General features: G+C 33.2%; 1 protein-coding gene across 2 annotated transcripts in view; it reads right to left on the bottom strand.

The window, feature by feature from the left end:
• Nucleotides 1-20,423, bottom strand: part of LOC125073696 (fibrillin-2-like) — a 29,481-nt gene extending 9,058 nt beyond the window's left edge. Inside the window, exons 1-9 of one of the 2 annotated variants that reach the window (XM_047684667.1) lie at nt 20,178-20,423; nt 10,883-11,057; nt 3,962-4,040; nt 3,269-3,400; nt 2,132-2,207; nt 1,500-1,642; nt 1,171-1,294; nt 797-964; nt 339-521 (exon numbers count right to left, since the gene is read on the bottom strand). In XM_047684667.1, the coding sequence (XP_047540623.1) occupies nt 339-521; nt 797-964; nt 1,171-1,294; nt 1,500-1,642; nt 2,132-2,207; nt 3,269-3,400; nt 3,962-4,040; nt 10,883-11,057; nt 20,178-20,229 (1,132 nt within the window). In that variant the 5' untranslated portion in view covers nt 20,230-20,423. The remainder of the gene's footprint in view (nt 1-338; nt 522-796; nt 965-1,170; nt 1,295-1,499; nt 1,643-2,131; nt 2,208-3,268; nt 3,401-3,961; nt 4,041-10,882; nt 11,058-20,177) is intronic. The other variant, XM_047684669.1, reaches the window with a different exon arrangement.
• Nucleotides 20,424-24,993: the final 4,570 nt, after the last annotated feature.

The raw sequence follows: 24,993 nt of genomic DNA, 5'->3' as shown, positions 1-24,993 counted from the left end.
TAAGTCGTTAGGCCTTAGTAAAGCCTGAATTTATCATTTTGTATTAGTGGTTCGTTGATTTGGTATAATAATACGTATGTAATATGTGCGTTTTGCAATAGTAGGTACGTGCGCAGATCGCATAAATGACATCTATACTTACGATGCCTAGAAATAATTGGGTATGAACATTATTATTAAAATGTACTTTAATTGTAGTGGTAATTAGTTTTTCGTGTACAATTATTAAATTAAAGCATTGATTCTTTGACTTTTCATTTTTGAAATTCATAATAGTCCACTCCCACTTAAAAAATAATTAAATTTAAATACTAAAGAAAATGAATAGTCTCTCCTACCTTCGCATTCCTCATTTAATCCACCTTTAAATCCAGGTGGGCATCTATCATCGGGGAGAAGTCTGGGCTTATTATTCAACTTCATTGGATCTCCCGAGACTCCACCACACTTATACCCACCGATGGTGTTCTCACAGAGGTAGCTTGGACAAGGTGGCGAGGGCAACTTGCATTCGTTTATATCTGCAGGATAATTCTTATTTTAAAATCTTTATTTACTGTTTCAATATACGTATAAGTTATTTGATATATTGAACTAGTCCATCATGACACACGAGATCCATGACATGATTCTTTAAAAATATATATTTTTTAGGTAAGTATGTCCCACGACAATAAAGCCAATTGGATATGGAATGGATGAATTTTTAAACCTAATTCGTTTCCAAATAGACAAAGAACTCCCTTTTATTATCTTGAGCGTATTTTGCATTACTTATCTTAATATTAGGACTTACCGTCGCAGGCATTATTAAAAAGATTTTTTGCAAATCCTGGAGGACACTGGCCTTTTTCATGATTTATTTTTGGGTGCTTATCGGGAATACATTTGTACGAGCCCTGGATGTTAAAACACTGGGTATTTGGTAAGCACACGGGTGGGTTCAAGGTACATTCGTCGATATCTATAGCATAGGAAATTGAAACGATTAAAACATTCAGAAAATTAAAATGTAAATTTCAATACTTGGTTGGATGATTCAGTTTTATTTGGATAAATAAACAATAATTTTAGATCAAGTTTATTAATTAGTTCAATTTAGTGTTCGTTTAGGTCTAATTTTCTATCTTTAGGAGTATATTTGGATAGTTTTTTTCTTAGATATCATACCTTCACATGACTTTCCATCAGACATGAGCTGATAACCTCTCCTACAGGAACATTTAACTTCTATACCGTTATCGTTGCATTTGTGTTTACATGGGTTATGCGGTTTGCACCTGTTTTTTGTAACCTAAAATATTTTAAAACATGAAAATACTCTGTTTACAGATTTCTAGCGAAAAATTCGAATATGAACAGTTTCAAAATCTAACAATTTCTAATACGGGAAATCTCCTTGATTATCCTTAAATAATTAATTGGCAAACAGGCATTCAACCATAACATTTACAAGCATATCTTGAGGAGTAAATAAATTCAAACAAAGATTTAAAAACCTCTTTACAGTTCCTTCCATCGGGCATTAGCATGAACCCAGGGTTACATTCGCACTTGTAGGAACCGGGGACAGAAATACAATGATGAGCGCACAATTCATTCGGTGCGTACTCTTCACATATTGACGGTATAAACGTCGAATCTGTAATAGAAAGTAAATTTATAGGCAACAAAGTTAAAAATAACAAAACTCATCATGAGTCTTCAAAATGACATGTAATGATTCTGTTTCAGAAATTAGTTTTGGAAATTGATGAAATAGGATTATTTTAACAAATTTCTTTTGAAATATATATACTTTAAAATGTACACGTTGGAGTAATAATAACAAACAGTCCTAGGGAACGCTGTCTCCTATAAGACAGCTACTTCTTTTGATAACAGTACTACTGGTTATTTTTCCAACTACCATAATTATAACCACGTAATCATGGATTGTACATTAGGTATTTTTAATTTTGATTTGTATATAAACGCTTATTGAAGTTCTTAATAAATATATTGGCTAAGTACTTGATTAATTTGTTAAATTTAAGTTTACCTTCACAATTGTATATTACACCTTAATCATGAATTATGCCAACAAATTAATCAAACAATAGGAAATTGATAAAATTTGTATCATTGTTACCTTTCTCAACTGGCTTGGACTGTGTGACAGAATTTTGCTTATTTTCTCTTGGAGTTGTATCATCGTTAACTGCGTCCTAAAATATAATTATATAACTAAAGTAATGTATGGCGCATTGCATATGGTAGGTTTTTTGCATATTTATCAATAAGGATATAATTTTATCAGCATCATTAACTTAACTGGTTTCTGCAGTATTTGCTACAAACGATGTAACATTTATCGTGATACTGTAAATACCATTAATCATTTACAATTAATTTGCAACATTTATTTATATCTAAATGAATACAATTACTGTCTTCCCCTCTCTCAATTTTTTATTCTGGTGGGTTTTACCCTGGTGGATCATGCATGTCGAGACTACAAAACTATAATGAGCATACTATCAGTTTCTGTTTTGGATCGTAGATTGAAATCTTTCCAATTAAATTACTGCCAAAATGTATTTTACCAATTACAAAGGAAATATGTCCTCATGACCGATTTTAGTCGCTGCGGCAATCTAGGAGACTAGCCAAGTATGTAAAACATATTATAGAGCAAAATTGTGTGCGCAAACTCCCCCGCCTTCATAACCCGATGGGACGGCAAATCCAACACGACCGGAAAAAGTTTAAAGAAATACCATGGAAACATTATGCATGTAAGTGCCAATACCTCTGCCAATTACCTAACTCTGGGTCTCTAAGATTTTTATTTCTTGTCATATTAAAATAATGATCCAATCAATTCCAGAAATTCGTATTCCGTGCCCACAAAATTATAACTAGAGGAACACAGTCGATGCTAATCAGCATCAGATATATAGCATTTTAAATTTCTATTATTAAATTCGGAGCAATCGATTGGCAATGAAAATAAAAAATAACATTACCATTTACAATATCAGTGATTATTAACACTAGTAAGTCTGAATATTCTTAATTCGTTATTCCCTCGTTGATATAGTTACTGGCTTATAATAAGTGGTTAGGAACATGTCAAACATTATTTAACATAAGCAGCCTCATTTATCGAATTAAAATTTGGTAAACGGTAGATTTTGGATCGGAAAAGCAGCTACGCCGATTTGCATTGTTGCAGTCGCAGTTTGGGCGAGTAGATGGCAGACGACAGAAGTAAATTAAGTATTACCTTGCAGCATTGTGCGAAGGCCTCTCCAGCTAATATTTGCTCAGCGCTATTGCCTTGTATTGTCACGGAACACGAGCTCGCCCCGCGTGTTTTGCCTATAACGACTCCAGACCTGCATTGATCGCAGCATTTCTGTAAAAGAGCTTTATTGGTGAGTTTCTCCGTTTTACACAATTATTATGTGACTTTTACCTGCTATCTTTAAAAATTCAAATTCTCAAGCCACTGGGTAACCTTAGCTCAATAAATAATCATGCTGGGCTAAAGCCTCCTTTCCCTTGGAGCTACAACACATGTGGCAGATTTTGTTTGTCAGGATTTGAACCCTCAATCATCGGTTAACATGAAACGTTCTAACCACTGGGCCATCTCAATTCTCAAATAAATAAATCATTACTAAAATTTAATTCATGCCAAGCAAATCTGGCGACTAACAAATAGTTGCAAAAATATGTACGCCATTAGTGTCCGTCAGACAAACCAAGAAATGATAAATATACCTAGTCTAATAATATTATATAAAATTTATCCCGCAAACAAGTTTATGAAATCGTTTATTTATTATGTATTATAAATAAAATCTAATGACGTTTATTTCAATAAATTAATAATAATTTATTCCTGAGAATATTTATGTAATTAAATTATATGAATTGAATCTTAATTAATATGTCTTATGGTTAATAAACTTACCTTCACCGAATCTTTTGTTGATCCGCAATGTTTCGAACCCTTCGCCACATCGACCCCTTTGTCGCAGTCGATTTTCTTCCTAAAACAATTTTAATAAAGTTCAATTTTAAAGCAATGTACTTAGCAAATAGGACCATTTTTTATGTTTCCATTTTTTTATATTTCTTTTAACAAGTTTCCATCCGTGAATTGGTTCGTATTGGGGGTGCAAGTGATAGATCTAAGGTCCTATGGCCTTTTCTGTACCCTTGACAACAAGTATGCAACTTCTGATGATGAGGTGAGTAGTTAAGACGTGAGAGCGTAACAAACCGACTAACTTTCGCATTTATAATATCAGTAATAATGCAGGTTTACTTCGATAGATTGTAAGCTAGCGAATAATAACGGTGACGTATGATTGGTCGCTCTTACAATAAGACCGGCCAATCAGGGGACAGTTTGCAGATTGTAATCTAACAGTTTGATTTCGACAGATTACAATATAGCGAAAAATTATGCGTTAAATTGCAATCATATTTCACGGATCACAATATTTCGACAGTTTACAATCTGACGAGATAGATTGTAATCTAACGATGTTTGTAATCTTACGGTGACATATATATATATATATATATATATATAATGAAATATGTAGGCGTAAGGACAAATAGACCACCTGAAAGTAAGTGGGCACTATTGCCCATAGAAATATTAACGATTCCTTACATCATCGATGCGCCAACAACCTTGGGAACTACGACGTTGTCCTGACAGTAGTTACGCTGGCACACTCACCCTTCAAACTGGAATACAGTTACACTAAGTATTGCTGTTTGGCGGTAGAATGTCTGAAGACGAGTTTGCACAAAGCGCTAGCAACAAGTAAAGTTTAAACTGTTAATGCAATTATGATATTATTTCCTTTGTGCTTGTAATTATGATGTCATCATCTTCCTGACTGACCTTTTACTTCAAGAAAATGCTACCCTCATAGTGCTTACAGAACATTAAACTTTATACATTGCTTAATAAACAGCCTGTAAATTTAAGCTTACTTGAATAAAGTATATTTTGATTTGATTTGATATAAGTGAAAACCGTATGAAAAACGCGTTCATACAGACATGCTTTAGCGAGAGGACTTTATAATATGTAATGATGATCAATTGTACTAAATAAACAAAGTTCACGCGATTCTAATAATAGACTAATGAACAGTCGTTGGAAATGACGGTACATAAATATTGCACGTAAAGGGTACGGCATTCCGAGATTTAATTATAAAAAGGTTAGAAGAATAGTATACATTACAAGCCTCTAAATTTCCCACTGCTGGGCTAAGGCCTCCGCTCCCTTTGAGGAGAAGGTTTGGAACACATTCCACCACGCTTCTCCATTGCGGGTTGGTGGATACACATGTGGCAGAATTTCGTTGAAATTAGACACATGCAGGTTCACGATGTTTTCCTTCACCGCCGAGCACGAGATGAATTATAAACACAAATTAAGCATGAAAATATCAGTGGTGCCTGCCTGGGTTTGAACTCGAAATCATCGGTTAAGAAGCACGCGTTCTAACCACTGGATCATTTCGGTTCTCATACATTGCTTAATTACACCTATTCTTAAAAATACTATCCATAAATTAATACAAAACTTGCGTTAGTTCTGCTGTAGCGCCAGCGAGGACACTTTTACATCCCCCCACCTCAACGCGATGATTAATTAGGCGTAAAATAGAAATTCTTTAAACTTCATTTCCAGTTTGTCATTTTCTTCTTGAGCTTCTCGTACAATATCATCTTCCGTAGCCGGTGCACAAATCGCAACAGACCTATCTACATTAATGCACTCGTCAGCTTCAATAGTAATTGTTTACGACCTCCCTGGTCGAGTAGTGTGTACACCGGTTTTCATGGGTACGCTACTCTGAGGTCCTGGGTTCGATTTCCCGCCGAGTCGATGTAAGTAGAGAAAGTTCATAAATTTTCTATGTTGTCTTGAGTCTGGGTGTTTGTGGTACCGTCGTTACTTCTGATTTTCCATAACACAAGTGCTTTAGCTACTTACATTGGGATCAGAGTAATGTATGTGATGTTGTCCAATATTATGTTATATCAATATTATATAATAAATTTGTCACCCTTTCAGAAAACAGATTTTTACAATACGGCTCACCTGGTTGTTCTTCAGATATTGATATTTTATTCGAAAAAATGTATTCTTTTAAAAATAAAGTAAATAAGCTAAATTTATGTATCAATTTATAAAATATGTTCTGACATGTATAAACCTGTCTAGCCTGTAATTAATTAACCAATGTAGCCATTGATGCCTTATATTCTGTTTATTTTTTTAATTTTATTTCGTTTAATTATGTTTAACTTTATTCATAATTGTTTAAGATTTCCCTAAGTATATGTTTATTGATTTCATTAATTGTATAATGTTACCTATTTGATTTTATGTATGTTAGTCTTATTTTTTTAATTTTAATAACTGTGTAATTAGTATCAGTGGAAACTTAGCTGATGTATATAATATTGTATATTTTTATGCCATAAGTGTCATATCATCGTTTGTTATCCTAAAAAAATAAAATAAAAATAAAATATAATTCTGCAAAAACATCAGCCAAATGTGGTCGTTTGATGCGGTATTTCGTAGTAAGCAATGTCGTACAAAGCAATATTATTATTTTATATGGTACGTGTCTTCTAATAGAATATAATTAGCAATATAATAAGGATAACCGCAAATAATTTTACAAAGTAGGTCGACTCGTAAATGATTAATATATTGAGGTCAAGAGCAACCACGACACTTCCTTTGTAAATATTATAAATAGTCTTGATGTTGTCTCCATATGTAAAAACGAATATGCACTTCAGAACCGACAGTTTTAATAGATTCATAAACTTGTAGCAAGTATTATTTCATCATTGAATTTTTTTTAAGTCGTCTACGAAACAGTACTGAAATAAGTTAATTAAAATTAATTTTCTTAGTATAAGAATTGAAAGTATTCAGGTTAAAGAACTTTATTACTCATAAAGAACCTTACAGTTCACTTTACAATGAGCAATACATGTAACTTAGTGGTAGAATCTGTGGCAGTATACACATTAACCCAAAAAAGATAAGAAAAAACAAAATTATTAAAAAAAAAAAAAAATTTAAATTTCAACAATATTAAATTACTTACGTATTTAGTAACAGTATCGATACATATGACAATTTTTATATTCACCACTTGGTTTTAGGTATAAAAAAGTAAGCCTATGTCCTTCCTCGGTGTTCAAACATCCACAAAACATTCAAAGATATTCAATATTAATATACAAAAGCATTATTTTGTACTAAAGGATATTACAAAACAAACATCTTAGTTGATTGCACACCTCTATGACACGATCAGGCTATTTCAAATAAAGAATTATTTTTTTTATTAATTATTATATAAAAAATATATGCCATAAAAAAACCGCGGGGTTTCTCAGGTCTGACGTGTTTAATCCCGAACCGGTGGTACATTTTTACTATGAATATACAATGTAACGCTTCTGTATTTATAGCTTTGACAGTATCCATTGTTATGGGTATTTTTATTTGCGGATATGACATTTGCCGTCAGTTGAGTGGCTGGGCCACTTAATGATAAGTACGAACGACCACCCATGGAAGTAGTAACCATCCATAATGTAATCCTTGGGAACTATAATGTAATGACCCTTGTGCCTGTCATTAAATTGGCTCACACACGTTTTAATTGAAACACAACAATACTTAGCATAGTCAAGCTAAAAATATATTTTTTAATATATAATAGCTAGGCTTAGGCGTGCTTAGTGGTGGTCCATTTGGACCACCTGATGGTAATGGGTCATCACCGCCCATAGACATTGGCGCTGTAAGGAATAATAACCATACCTAAACATCACACCAATGCACGAACAATCATAGGAGCTAAGGTGTAGTTAAATTGACTGAAACTCAACACACAAAAATACTACGTATCGCTATTTGGCGGTAGAAAGCTGATGAATGAATGGTACATACTCAGACGGGCTTACACAGAGCCCTACCACCAAGAAAATCATTTACAAAGTATTAAGAATAGTTTACGAAATTCAAGTTTAAATTTAATTTGGCCGACTTCCTTGGCTTTTCCAAAACAATCGATTGTATTGGAATCCATCACGTACGTAATTAGTTTTGGTAAATTAGTTGCTTATATAAGCATCGAGTTTTGAATACGAACTATTTTAACAAGAACACATATTTCTTGTATAATTTAAGAAGAAGAACCTTTACCTTTCAATCTAGTCTGTGTTTAAAGTGAAGACTGCAGAGCTGATTCTACTCGCCAATCTATTTATCAGAATCGTAAGCCTTCTCGTATAAGAAATCTTATACGAGTATCCGAAAAAAGGCGAAGATCTGGTTCAATGGCATACTCTGGGAGAGGTCTTCGTATTCAGAAAAATAACTAAGTAAAAATAGTTCCATTCTTTAGTAAAATCTTTGAATTAAAACTCATTGTTCTTAAAGAAAATCTTTTAAACATAATACAAGACAAAAAGTTTATTATTTGTATCTTCGTAAATATTCAAACGACTCTATATTCAATACAAAACGTTTTACTAAATCTGCCAGTAATACTAAAATTACCCAATTTTTTTGTCTTAAAACTAATTCTAAAAGGTTGCATCATTTTTTTTTGCTAGTTAATCTTCTTATAGGAGTTGTATGGAATCATACTATTCTTCTGAGATGGCTCAGTGGTTAGAACGCGTGCATCTTAACCGATGATTACGGGTTCAAAACCAGGCAAGCACCGCTTAATTTTCATGTGTACGTTATGGTGAAGGAAAACATCGTGAACCTGCATGTGTCTAATTTCAACGAAATTAGACACATGCAGTATCCACATGTGTATCCACCAACCCGCATTGGGGAAGCATGGTGGAATGTGCTCCAAACCTTCTCCTCAAAAGGGAGAGGAGGCCTTAGCCCAGCAGTGGGAAATTTAGTGGCTGTAAATGTATACTATTCTTCTAACCTTTTATAATTAAATCTCGGAATGCCGTACCCTTTACGTGCAATATTTATGTACCGTAATTTCTAACGACTGTTCATTCATCTATTATTAGAATCGCGTGAACTTTGTTTATTTAGTACAATTGATCATCATTACATATTATAAAGTCCTCTCGCTAAAGCATGTCTGTATGAACGCGTCTTTCATACGGTTTTCACTTATATCAAATCAAATCAAAATATACTTTATTCAAGTAAGCTTTTACAAACACTTTTGAATCGCTTTGAATTTAAAGTAAAGCTACCGCGGGTTCGGAATGTAGATTCTAACGAAAAGAACCGGCAAGAAACTCAGTAGTTACTCTTTTTGAACATCTAAAGATACAGGCATGTTACTTAAATGCAATTATATATGTATGTTATTTCTCCTGCCTGGAAGTCAACAAGGACACATAGATTTGTGAATTCACGTGAATGGTTTAAGTGTATAATTCATTATTGAATTAGTGTGAATTGGCTCTCGTCATATGGTACAGATTTCGGAAAAAATCATGTCGACCGAGATCTTCTGCTGTATGCCATATAAACCAATATAATATATGTATTAACATAGAAACGTATTATGTAGTTTTAAGGTTAAAAAAATAATGTTTGAATGGTTAAAAATAAAAAGCTATTAAGGGAACAAAGTCGTCCATAGAAGATAAACAATATTTTGTATGTACAAAGTAACACACACAGATGCACATCTATCTTACACAACGTAATAATACATCACACTCGACTCACACAAACACACATTCACTTCTGAACTGAATTAATTATTAATTTCAATTTATACTTATTAAAAGTTATTTATTCTTTTGTTATATAACAAACCCACACACACATACATATGTTATGGAAGAGTATTCCTCAGTATATTATGCTGACTAGAGAGTCCCCTTTAAATATGCTATGTATACTATGGTAAAGAATAAACTTATGTTTTTTTTTTTAATGTTGTCTTTTATTCAACCTATCAACGCCATTATAAACATCACTGTTAAACAATTTTATAAGGTCTCATTACACTGTCGGAACAATCCACCTATGGCAATTTTGGCGACATTTATTGTCAGAATTTTTTCTGAATAGCTACAGTGTAAATGGACTCCCCGATGGGATTTGGTCATTTCTGCTTATAAACATTGTCAATGGTACATAAAGCCGTCAACTCCAGACATACTACACGTGTTTATTTTGCATTCAAATACATGCGCCATACAGAAACCCCTTCATATTTTTTTCTGGTTTTCAATGGTGTACAATGACGGTATTCTGGACAACAGTCTTGACGAGTTTAAGATAAACCATTTTCTACGTATTGTTTAATCAATAAATATTATAAAAAAGGTCTTTTTTTTAAATTGATTCGTAAACTTAATAAACAAACTCGAATACCATTTTAAAGATGAAGATCAACGTGATTGTTTTTATGTATACGAAGTAGTATATTATTATGTTAGTATATTAGTGAAATCTTGGAGTGGTCTCGGGAGGACACAACTTAGACTTTTTTTATGGAATAGGTTGGCGGACGGGCAAATGGGCCATCTGATGGTGGTGTGGTAACTAACGCCCATAGACATTGACGCTGTAAGAAATAATAACCATTCCTTATATTAAACCAATGTACCACCAACCTTGGGAGCTATAATGTTATGTCCCTTGTGCCTGTAGTTACATTGGCTCACTCACACAATACTAAGTATTGCTGTTTGGCGGTAGAATATCTAATTGGGTGGTATCTACCCAGACGGGCTTGCACAAAGCCCTGCCACCAAGTAAGTCTGGATACTAATAATAATAAAATGGTGTCATTTATTCTAATGTGATGTCACGTTTCATACTTACGTAAAATATTCTTTACAGCACTGATCCATCGCGAAGATACACAGCGAGTCGAAGGAGGGTGCTACGTGGGGGGGTATTGAAGATGAACATTCTTCAACTGTATGGTTTCGAGCGTACGTCGTTCCTTGTTTACAGCACAGCTGCATCGTTTCAGCCATTTCATCTGCCATTGAGCCTGAAAAGGAGAAACGATAAATTAATTATATTTTATTTTAAAAAAAGTTATAGTAGAAATAAATATACACAACAAGGTCAAGAGAGCCGAGATTGCTCAGTGGTTAGAAGGCGTACATCTTAACCGATTATTTCGGGCTTAAACCTAGGCACCACTGAATTTTCATGTGCTTAATTTGTGTTTATAATTCATCTCGTGCTCTGCGGTGAAGGAAAACATCGTGAGGAAACCTGCATGTATCTAATTCCAACGAAATTCTTCCACATCTGTATTCCACCAACCCGCACTGGAGCAGCGCGGTGAAATATGCTTAAAACCTTCTCCTCAAAGGGAGAAGAGGCCTTAGCAGTGGGAAATTTACAGGGTTCTAATGTAACAATGTCTTTTGATTATAATAGTCGTTCTGCTTATAGATATTGGCATGAAACCAGTCATATGACTTCCTCGTTGGCTTAGTGACTACCCTATGAAGCTACAGATCTTACAGGTTCATACCTCGAGTCAATAATAAGTATTTCTGTCCAGTTATCCAATGTCTATATTATCTCTACATATGAAAAATGAACATCACTGAGCACTGTGCTAGCAACGAGCATGCTACTTACATTTTAACAGTCGTCAAAACATTAATCATATCTCTCGTTACAAATTTTAAAATACAATTTTTTTAAGGACAGAGATTAAGCAGAAAATATTAATTTATTTAAATTAAATGTGTCTCTTTAAATACCTTGAAAAGTTAAGAATATAATTAAGCAAAGATAATTAAATTATTGTTATAACATAACAGTACAAATACGGAACTAATATTCCAAATTTAAATTGAAGGATATTTATTGAGACAGATAAGTATAAATTTATCATGTGAGTGTGTTTGTGTGAAACAAAATGTTACCATTATTTATTCCAAATTGGAACGACTGGTGAAGTGATATAAGTGATGAATTATAATTTTTTTTATTTCATTTTTTTTAAAGCAATTGTTTGACTGAAAAACCAAAATGATTTAAAAATATATATATTTAAAACCTGTTAATTTTCACATAAACAAAAAGTAAACCAAAACCATTAAAAAGATACACTAAAGAGGACTACGTCAATCAAATGGAAGTATTTAAATTAAGCTTCTCTTAATAATTGATTCTGTAAGTTGAGGAAACCGGCTCTACTGAGAATTTCAGATTTAAATAACTTGCAATCAACTGATTTATCATCTCGACCTCTCCTTGTAACACTAAAGGACACCTTGGCCTTAAGCCAAGATTGAATTTGTTTTAAAGATTTAATGTTATCATTTTACACTATAAGATGATTTTCCTGACAAAATCAAAATATTCCTTATTAAAGTAGGCTTTATTTAACAAGCACTTTTGAATCGTCATTTAACAAACTATATTAAGTGAAGCTACCAGCGGTTCGGAATGCAGATTCTACCGAGAATAACGGGCAAGAAACTCAATAGTTACTCTTTTTCAATACTTAAAATTATAATACATCCTGCCTGGAAGTCAAAAACTATTTAACACGCTTTTTTATCATCTATATAATCTTGTATTAAATAATATCCCTTCTTTACCAATGTATTTGTTTAAAAATGATTGTCATGGCAACTGTGATTTCAAAGGGATTTAAACAACTAATAACATAGATATTAATACAGACGTATTTGGGAGATGCGATCGAGTTGGGTCTGTCAGGAGGCTGATACGATGCCTACGTTTCCGATAGATAGCCATCGCACACAATTAAAGTCGAGTTATTAATTTGTTGAATGCGAACCCGCAATATTGACATAAAGTATAAATATTTTAACCACTAATAAAGCAATGGTTTGACAATGTAATTAATTAATAAATGTGAAAGTAATTCTGTCTGTATGTCTGTTACGCTTTTACTGCCACTTTAAGCCAATAAACCGATTTTGATGAAATTGAATAGGAAGCAGGCTTAAACCCCAAGAAAAGGCTAAAAATAAGCTTACTCTTTATGAATTAAAACCACTAGCTTTAACAAACCCCACCTTTAACACTTGGGCCAACCGCGGGCGAAAACTAGTTTAAATATATGTTAAAGAAAATAATACAAATTTGAATTTCTACAATGGTTTATTGTATATTGATATAGGCAAGGTTGAAATCAACTCAAAGTTGAAAAGCGTTACGTAAATACGTCAATTGTACATTAGTTGATGATTGTTCAATGTGATATATTTAAAAACAGGTGTATTCTATCTCCTATGATTATAGATCTGAATGTATTCTTACTACGAAGGTTACATATGATTCGGCATTTGAGTGATCTTTTTTTTTTAATTCAGTTTATTTGCGCTATGTGCGCAAAGGTCAAAAGATATACTACCAAATGGTTATAGAAATAAATGAAAATAAACGATATCCACAAAAGATAATAAATCTAAATAGTGATCTCTTATAATTATGTTATTAATGTTTTTTTTTTATATTTATAACAATATTCAAATTTAATTGGCAAAGGTAGAAAGTACCGTGCACTCTATCACACACACATGACCGAAAAGAGTTCAAGGCACAAGACTTATTAAATATGACTAAAGAAAATGACAATATCTATTATACCACCCTTTCTTTGCACTGATATTTTTTTTTTATCCCCATATATTATACAAGCAAAGCTCAGCAGATATCTTGCCTGTGTATATATGTATATCAATTGTCATTGTTGTTGATTTGGAAAGTTTGTCTGTGTGTACCATCTAGCAACAATTTACAAGTGGATAGTATATCCATGATAGTATATTCTTATCCGTGTAATACATATAATCAATTCTTTCCATAAGAAGAGAGAAACCAAATAAACAAAATTTGACAGAAATTGACGCGATGTCATTGGTCGAGAGCTTGTCACAAATCCATAGTGAACTATGGATTCGCGAAATTTTTGCTTTAATTTTAATTTTTTAATTTTTTTTTTTTTGATATCAAAAATTTGGAAATTAAAGAGGAAATAAGTAGTTAAGTGTAATAGTGTTGTATTATAAATAAGGGTATAATCATAAACTCTTAGTAGTGAACAATATAGCTGAGTTATTAGCAGATCACATGAAATACGTAAATCTAAGGTTTGTTTATCTTTATTCCTACTTCCATTGGAATAGGCTATATCTCCTATAAAAATTTGACGCATGCAACTCTTTTAATTCTTTTCGCGTTATTTACATTTCAAAACATCTAATAATAATTAAAAAAAATATTAAATATATCTAAACGAGCGTACCGAATCATGTGTTAAGTAACACCGAATGAGCGAGCGTGATTAAGAAAAAAAACAGTCTTAATCGCACACATGTGGCGTCAGTCTTACAGATGATTTCGTTTCGCAGTCGCTTCCGCTTCGACTGGTTCAGCAGGTGTGCAATCCCTGACTATATCAAGGATAAGAAATACACGTATTAAATGCAAAACTAGGGGTTCTGTATGCAATATTTTAAATTAATTTTATCGACTCTGAATCGACGACTTCGAATTTTTTGAAGCTATATAGAGAAATTCAGCAGTCCGTTATTTGACAGTTGGTAATTATACTATTGTGCCCAATGTACAATTGTATCAAAGCATGGAAAATATAGCTGATACCAGTCTATCCAATGATAGATCTCAGAACAATTGGGACTTAAAGCGGAAAATTTTGGACCACTGAAATCGTCTTACATTTATGTGATTATTTATTTTTATGGAAGAACATCTGTGATAGATCAGATTGAACTTTGTCTCGTCGTTATTTCTGATTGTTTTATCGTAAGATTCTTACTTATAATAATGTGCATCTGGTTGATTTCAGCCACATTGGCCTTTACTAATGGAAACATATCAACAATACAATAAAGATAAATATTAAAGTGTTAAATAATGAAGTAAAACCAGATTTTATTAATCACTCACTTTCATGATACGACGGGAAGGAAATCTGACATTAAACCAACAATATGTCTACTTTACGGGAAAATGGGCCACCTGATGATAAGTCACTATCGCCCATAGATATTGACGCTGTAAGAAATGATAACCATTCCTTAAGTTACAATAATGCGCCACCAGCCTTTGGAGCTAAGATGTTATGTCCCTGACTGTAGTTACTCTGGCTCAGTCACTCTTCAAACCGAAACACAATACTGAGTACTGCTGTTTGGCGGTAGAATATCTGATGAGTGGGTACCACCCACTCATCAGATGGTAGTTGTAGTGGAGGTGGAGATGGCCCAGTGGTTAGAACGCGTGCATCTTAACCGATGATTTCGGGTTCAAACCCAGACAGGCACCACTGAGTTTTCATGTGCTTAATTTGTGTTTATAATTCACCTCGTGCTCGGCGGTGAAGGAAAACATCGTGAAGAAACCTGCATGTGTCTAATTTCAACGAAATTCTGTCACATGTGTATTCCGCTAACCCGCATTGGTGCAGCGTGGTGGAATATGCTCCAAACCTTCTCCTCAAAAAAGGGAGAGGAGGCATTTAGCCCAGTAGTGGGAAATTTACAGACTGCTAATGCTAAAATGGTACCTATTCGGACGAGCACAAAGCCCAAGTACTACTACTAACTTTCCATAAGAATTTAACATCTGGAAATAACGTTACTATAAAAAAAATTAAAACGATCACAACTGATCTTTGAAGTAAGATCAGCAGGCCGTCCTGAATCATACGGAATTTCACGAGCATTCGCCCCACATTTTTGTCCCCATTACCGAGATACGATTAACGCGACATTGATTCATGCGACGCAAATAACTTTATCAACGTTATTAATATTCTCTTAGTGAGGATAATCCGTTTGAAATGGCGAAGCTGTTACTCTAGGTTTGAACAAAGGTTAAATATCACCATCAAACTCATCTCGATTTTTCTATCGTTGACTTTATGAAATTCTTTATACTGACTCAAAAATCCAAATGTTTCGAAAAAATGATTGTTTTTTCTTTCATACTCTTCAATTTTCTAGGGAATGAAACGAGCACTGACGACATTTATTTGAAAAACTTCAAACTTCAGGTTTTTCTGGTAAGATTTTTTTTGTAGCAGCACTGAGTTAATATGTAAAGGCGTTATTCTGGCGCCTGGTATCTTTTAAGTATATTACTCCTCCCATTCTATACAGTGTACTAATACAGTGCACTTGTGTTAGCGCACTTATACATATATAAATTATAATATGTCTTGAAATGGTTGGACAGTTGGAACAGTCTAGGCTCTATTGGATGTAGCTGAAATCGATTAGAAGGATATCATTCTTATATTAACGCAGTGTGGTAGAATATGCTCCAAGCCTCTCGATAACATTTTTACAGATTATTACATTTTGTATAATCGGTGCATTTTTAAGCATTACAGATAATTTTCATTAAGTTAAATCTAAGGTCGACTTACGTGAGAGCTTGTAAATACATTACAGATTGAAACAGTGGAATTCAGATTGTCGTTCACATACAGTGTAAAGAAAATTATGATGTGATTTAAGTATTCATACTCTATAGCACTCAAGATAATAGTAGCTTTATTCCACTGAAAAAATGTAGAATTGGATCATTATATTAACCGGGATTGATTTTCAAAAACAATATCTACTTTTTTGTTATCATATATAGATTGAACAAGCGTTTTTGTTAGCTGCAACTTCCTAAAGAAACGTTATTGAAACGAATTTATATTTTTTTTTCGTTATTTATAAAATCGAAACATAATATGAGCAATATTGACGCAATTCTTATTAAAAAATTCGAACAATAATGACGCTATAAAACTCTATAAGTCTTAATTTAGGAAATTTCACAGCAATTACATTATAATTCTCTAAACGAGCAATAAATTAATGTAATTAAGACTATGAATTATGTTTGAAACTCAAATCAGAATTACCTTAACGAATTCCCTTAAAATCAGTCATAGATCACTTCACTGAATAAGTCGTAGTCGTTGCGTATTTTTTCAAATTCCTATCTTCACAAAAGCTACTTGTGATTCAAAACAGCTTGTTTTGTAACAAAAATAGCTACTTGTGGTATCGCACGGGTCGAATAAGGTTCTTCATTGAATTTTAGACTTGAAAAACTGACATATAATGAAATATATTGTTTATTTTTTTAGATATCCTTCGCTGGCGACTAGGACTTCCTCTGTAATCCGGAAACAACTCGTTATTGGAAAGAAGTAGAAACTGCACAAGTGATCTGGTGGTGCCCTTCGAATGGACGGACTGTTTACCGCTGGTTTTAGTGGGTAGTCTAGCACTCTTTAGCACTATGTAGCAATGAATAATTTAAGAACGCAAATACTGACATCAAAACATATATTTTATCTAAATAGATATAATAAGCTATGGTATGGTATATTTTGTGTTAAGCGATTATTCTTCCCCATTGATGAGCTTTTAATACATACAGTTATTGGGTCACACACGTGTCCTCACAAACACATGCACATAGACATGAGTAAGAAATATTAATGATCCCTTACATCATCATTGAGCCAAAACCTTGGGATCTAAGATATTATATCCCTTGTACCCGTACTACCTGTACTTGCACTGGCTCACTCACTCTTCAAACCGGAACACAACAATGTTGTATGATGATAGTTTTGTCAAGAATGAGTGAATGATCTTTGTAATGTTATAATTTTATTTATTTAATGTCGCTTATAATATTCTGATATATTATAATAGTCTTCTACGATGTATCTAATTTGTTCTAGCAGTTACTTTTATACTTGCAGGACCGGAGCTTTGAACTCTGGAGTGTCAGGATCTTCAGTTTTATAGGCCAGCTACTGAACCCACGAGGTAGAGATAAAATACTATGTTCTAGAGAAATTCCCTTATCGCAACAGTTTTCACGATAATCGCTAAACAAACAGTGAAATAGATACGGTCCACTTTAGTTTCTAACGCTTTCTAGTTAGCAAACGTTTTTATACTGTCCTTAATTTGTTCTAAAATTAAATAATTTACGTTTTTTTTTTTTAATTATAAACCTCAAACCTCATTTGAACGTAGCCTTCTTTGAAACTATTGTAATTATATTTCTTTATGTCAAGTTTAATTGACTAACATTTCTAATGTAAATTTAAAGTTCAGGACTACAGACAATTCTTGACGGATACATTTTAATTGGTGATCCAGGCTTAGATCCAGTGAGCCGGGTTTTGCAAACTTGTAATCTATCAGCAACGAGACGTTAACAATACAAGCAACATCCTAAATCAAAATAGTTTATGCAGGGACAGGTCTATCATTTTAGAAAATTAATTTACGGATACGGTTACCATGCTACTGTAACAGTTGCATGGTATGTTTGGGCAGATAAGCAGACTGGCAAATAGGCTATCTGATGGTAAGTGATCACCGACACCCATAGACATAAAAATATACTAAATTATTAGTAGTAATTAATTAGATTGACAAAAAAAAAAGACCCGCTGAGTTTCTTTCGCCGGTTCTTCTCAAGTCAGGGTGTTTCCTTTTCCGAACCGGTGGTAGTGTTTAATTTGACAATCAATAAGTAAGTGTAATGCTTCTATATTGAATAAAGGAATTTGAGTTTGAGTTTGAGTATATGATGAGTGGTACCTACCCAGACGGTACCCATACCTATTATAATACCATGCCTTAAACCATGAAAACAGTTGTACATATATATTCATTTATTGTTACATTTAAATGAACTAAACAACTACTGTTAATCTTAATTTCGTCCCCTTAATAACATTTGAATCGGTTTCATCCACGTTAAATTTAGATTTGCTATAGTTTGTTATATTTCGAAACAAAAACCAATAGTTATTAATCGGATCGATCTGGGGTTCGAATGCAGGACACGTCGGGATCCTTCCATCTAATCACCAGACTAACGACGCGGTCACAATAATATCCGTATTGCCGTTTCATAGATTCAAGTCATTTATAAAAAATACATCGGTAAAGAAGGCATACTATTCGATACAAGATTATATTGATGATAAAAAAGCGTGGAGTTAATCCTTGTTGACATCCAGGCAGGAGACATAACATACATTGTATTTAACTAACATGACTGTATTTTTATATGTTGAAAAAGAGTAACTACCGAGTTTCTTGCTGCTTCTTCTCGGTAGAATCTATATTCCGAAACGGTGGTAGCTTTACTTTAAATAATTTTTTAAATGAAGATTCAAAAGTGCTTGTAAAAGCCTACTTGAATTAAGTATATTTTGATTTGATTTGATTTGATAATTTGTTTTATTCCACAATCGACTTTTATTAGTTAGAGTTGTTTCACCAACTTTTCCATTAGGAAGACAACCGTATTCAATATTATAATTGCATGTGTGTCATTAGTTTGTTACGCGCTAACGTCTTAACTTCACGATCGATCTGAATTGAATTATGAATACGTGTTGCGAGGGGTACAGGAAAGGACACCTGACCGGCGCAGGCATAGTCGCGAGCGAAAACCCATATACAATACAAATAAAGAAATCTTAACTTTTTTTATTAAAGTGCTCTTGGGTTTATGACAGACTATGAGAATAATGTTACATGAAACATGTTACTTCAAACTGATAAAAAAAATATCTGCATTAAGGACTCCCATTAAATATATTAGTTCGTATAAAAGAAAACATGCTTTGTGCAAGTCTGGTAAGGTCATAATTGAAAGGTTAGTAAGCCAGTATGACTACGGGCGCAAGGGACATAACATGTTAGTTCCCGAGGTTGGTGGGGCATTGATCAATTCTCACAGTACCATTCTATGAGTAGTGGTGACCACTTTCCATAAGTTGGCCCATTTCCTTGCCCGCTTAAAATTACTTATGATAAAAAAAATAAAGAATGAATTGTTCTTAACCAATATTAAATATCTATGTTTTATGTTACTTAATTTTTTTTTATAGTTATTATATTGTGCAGAGCAAACGAAAAGATCCTAAATTTAATATAACTTTTATTGTTAAAAATATTACCAAGTAGAGCACGTTTTACGTAAAAAAAAACAACTAATAAATCATAGAAACTAAAGCTCTCAAATGAAACATCTCAGCCTATAAAATTAAAAAAAAGAGGAACTTATAAAATAATATACTAATAAATAAACAATAGTGAATAAATCTTACCGTCCGCATACGGCATAGGCAGAATAAACAGACACAAAACAATATACCACATTATCACAATTGCATAAAACAATATTAGTAAAATATCAATATTGGTCTTTGCGCACTCGCTACATTTCACCCGAGTTCGATATGTGTGAATGCGATAGAACGATGTATTTAATCTAATCGCATTTTTAAATTAAGAATAATCCGTAGATCCTTTAAGCGCGCGCTGCGCAGGAGTCCGCTTTGAGTGCGTACGCGACCCGATCTATTTCGGTCGACGTGTGTAGCAGCCATCTCTGTCTTGTCAAAGATTTTTCTAAAACAGACGTGCATTTAATACACTAACTAAAATGTGTCTTTTTATTATGTCATTTAAGTATAAACTTTGAACATTGTTAATGATTTCAGTACTTATCTTTTTAAAAGTAATTATTGTTTTCTATTAATTAGTAATTTCGTATCCAAGAGACGTTACGTATCTATCCAATGACTTGTATAAATTCGTGTTATTTTTCTTTAAAAAAAATAATGTCTTTGTTATGAGTTATTAAATTTATTATTATTATGGACTATTATTTTTTTAAAAAAATATCAAAAAATTTCTGTCATTTTATTATTGTTTAAGGCTTGGTGTTCTCCAAGGGTACTTATTTTCTTAGGAGTAAACGAACCCAATCCTACAATAATAGAAACACTTTTGGGTATATAACTTTATAAGCAAAACCCGTACAGAGTTAGGGCATTGAGTAAAATACAGTTTATAATTGTTTGCTTTTATGTGGCAAAAATAATGCAATAGGCATTAAAGTCACATTAGTTATTGCTGTGTCTGTTTGTATCGTAATCTACATTATCCCTCCTACAAGTCCGCGTCTTAAGCAAGATGCTGCAGGACATTTAATAAAATGGTTTACGGAGCTTTTGATGAAAAATCTCTTTATTTTTTATTATGTTGTTTAATAAATCAATGGAATCGCACACTTTAGAAGCGATAAAAGGCTTGAGCGATTTATTTTTTTTTTTTAAACTGAGATTTTTATATTCTGCCTTTTTTTAATATCTCAAAGAATGTATACTTGTTTTTTAAACATGTTCACACGAAAATCCTACTAGTGACGTTTATAAAATCGTAGATCTATGGAAACAATTATTGGTTGAATTCCTGGAGATTGCCGTTTTTAACACAAATATATCGTTTTGGTACAAGGTATCGCAAATTTCTCACGCTAATCTTCACAAAAGTTTCTTTATACGATATTAAGGAATATAAATATTTACTTTGTTTTCCCCTTGACTTATAATTCTTCGTTTTCTTTTTTTTTATCCACTGTTTTAACAAATATAGTGTTTTTATTATACGTCCTTTTTTGTTCCCTCGCAAGACGTATTCTCGGATGAACTTATTGTAGACTGAAAAGACGACGAGATAGTAAGTCTGTCTTTGCATTATTTATGCAAATATATACGAACCACTTATGAGTCTAGATTCGATTTTTCCATATGTATTGATTTGCGTAAAAGTAGAGAGGGCCCATGAGTTGGGACATATGAATCTTAACTGATGATTGCGGTTCAAAACCACTAAATTATGATACAATAATTTATTTGTTTATTTATTTAAAAAGGTACATTAACAATATTACATATTATACACTAAATAAAAAGAAACATATGACGTGTACGTCATAAAATTAACTGATGTATATCAATTGAAAGTGTACCCAACATTCACAATTTTTAACATGTAAATTAATTTTAAAATATCTTATAATTATATAATATTACATTACATTACATTACATTACATTACATTACATTAGATTACATTACATTACATTACATTACATTACATTACAGTACATTACATTACATTACCTTAGCAGCCTGTAAATTTTCCACTGCTGGGCTAAGGCCTCCTCTCCCTTTGCGGAAAAGGTTTGGAGCATATTCCACCACGCTGCTCCAATGCGGGTTGGTGGAATACACATATGGCAGAATTTCGTTGAAATTAGACACATGCAGGTTTCCTTCACCGCCGAGCACGAGATGAATTATAAACACAAATTAAGCACATGAAAATTCAGTGGTCTCATTCGGTTACGCACGCACGCGGCATGCGTTCTAACGACTGGGCCATCTCGACTCACATATATAATAAAGGGAAGTAAAACTAAAAATAAAACTAAACACCTTGGAATAGTAGTGTATAAAGCTTCATTAAAAGTATAACATCTCGCCTTATTGCATCCACTGGTGACAGGGTTCATTTTTTACCCACGGGAACGGAATTGTATATCACAAGGGAGATCTTGCTAGCATTCTTGCCACAATTCCACGCGGCCATTTGTGTGTGTTTGATTTGTACAGCAACATTTTTTTTTAATTCTTAGTTGTATATAATTATGGCGTTAATGGTAATAATTCTTATGCAAATAAAGTTTCATAAAATCACCAATAAAATGATGAATGAAATAAATATTACTATTAGCTTAGAATTATATTTAGATGTGGGTTTTGCAGTGCATGTGGGTTTAACAAACGCAAAACATCTTCGAGGCTTATGAAAAGTCAATTTTAATTTAAAGCTTAATTAAACGTTTTATTTATGTGTTCCGAAAAAAAATATATGTATGTAGTCTAATTTTTTAATAATATATTTTGGCGGACGAGCATAAGAAGCCACCGGATGGTAAGTGCTCACCGCTACCAATTTAAAAGAATTGGCGCTGTAATGAAGAATATTAACCCTAACATCACCAAACCCCAACTAACCTTGGACTAAGATTTTATATCCCTTGTAAACCTTAACAAAATATTATCACCCGCGACTTTAATCTCGTTTTAGGGGTTGGTTGTCATATGTTAGGAAGAAAAAGTAACTAAGTCCTTTCTTGGAGTTCAAGTTTGCTTCGTACCAAATTTCGTCAAATTTAGTTTATTGGTTTGGCAGTGAAAGAGCGACATACAGACAGACAGACAGAGTTACTCCCAAATTTATAATATTAGTATAGGTATATATTATAGTTATTAACATAATAAAATATTATATGTGTTGCTGTTTGGCGGTAAATTATCTGATCATATATAATATAGCTTAAAAATGGGTTTTTATTTTAATCCATATTAAAATGTTAAGATTTATAAGAAAAATCATATTATATACAATTATTAAACATATTTTGATAATATTTATGTTCCGACATTTTTTGCGCTACAGACACCCACTGTTTGTATGAATGTTTTAGAAGCGGAGACATCTCTTATCACATCTGTTTGTTGACGTTATCTCTTGCCTTTCTACGAACGTGCTGTGCAATGTAAATAAACATGTTTTGTCTGTCCGTTTTAAGAGCGCGCTATTTCGAGTAAAAAAAATATTTTCTTATTATTTTATAAATAAAAAATATTTGTATGTGTCACTGTTTGTATGGTACCTATAAGGCGGTTACTGAAAATCAACGTTGAACTTTGGAGGTCATTGTATGGTCCGTGATGTCCGAAAATCCAATGCGATTTTTAAGGCACTTTCTGCCTCGCACAACCACTCTGTGCAACCAGCTTTTTCCGGTGGTTTTTCGAACCTTCAAGAACCTTCCAGAAAAAATCGTACACATTTCTTAAAGGCCGGCAACGCATCTGCAAGCCCCCCGGTGTTTCGGATGTCCATGGGCAGTGGTTTCTTTCCATCAGATGAGTCTCCTCACTCACACACACCAGTCACCTACATCATAAAAAAACATAAGCTGAGTGATGACATCTTATTATTACAATACAATGTGTGTGTGTGTGTGTGTGTGTTTAATATATTTTCCTTTAGCAGTATCACAAATAAAGTTATATAAATTTCAATGTCGAACCAACATGGCTAGTTAACTACGCATGACATAGTAACGTGCAGAAGTGCGCATATACAGAAGTACAGGTGCACTTTATTCCCTGACTCTTATAATCCTATGGGAAGGATCCAACACAATCGAAAAGAGTTCAGGCGTTGAACCAACGGCCTTACTAGCTCTTTGAGATCAAACGTGTACACACGTCCTCCTACAAGACTAGAGATTTCTTTATTATAAGTAATAGGATACCAACCTACTGGTAAAAATAAAATTTAGTTTTTGTTTTTTTAATATAGGTAACATTAAAAGTCGTATACGTAACATATAGCAAGAACAAAACGAATCGAAGTTCATGGAAGGACACATTTCATTGTTTATTTCTGTCTGTCCATGAATTTGAACCCGCGACCCGAGTCCTTGTTGCCGTATAGCTGACCTCAAGGTCACGTGCATCGTCCTGCAATTGATTGCGTTTTAGTATTATAATTAATAATTAATGTAATGTAGGCCGAGATGACCCAGTGGTTAGAACGCGTGCATCTTAACCGATGATTGTAGATTCAAACCCAGGCACCACTGAATTTTCATGTGCTTAATTTGTGTTTATAATTCATCTCTTACTCGGCGATGAAGGAAAACATCGTGAGAAAACCTGCATGTGTCTAATTTCAACGAAATTCTGCCACATGTGTTTTCCACCAACTTTAACTTAGATAGGACTCTATGAAGGCCGGTCTAGGTATCAATCATCATAATTAATTCTACCAAAAAGCAGTAATATTTACTAATATTACAGGCGTAAGGGATATAACTAGATATACATAGATACAATTTTCAATAAAATACAATTAAATCGAATACAATACATTTTTGGTGGGCATTGGCGGTATAAATGAATCTGATGATGTGATCGACTAGTGTGTCCACCGGTTTTCATGGCTACTCCACTCCGTGGTCCCGGGTGCGATTCCCAGCCAAGTCTATGTAGTAAA

This window comes from Vanessa atalanta, chromosome 25 (assembly GCF_905147765.1).
Source record: "Vanessa atalanta chromosome 25, ilVanAtal1.2, whole genome shotgun sequence".
In the NCBI taxonomy this organism is placed as follows: Eukaryota; Metazoa; Arthropoda; class Insecta; order Lepidoptera; family Nymphalidae; genus Vanessa; species Vanessa atalanta.
The sequence above is the reverse complement of the archived record's forward strand: the minus strand, read 5'-3'. Positions and strand labels throughout refer to the sequence as shown.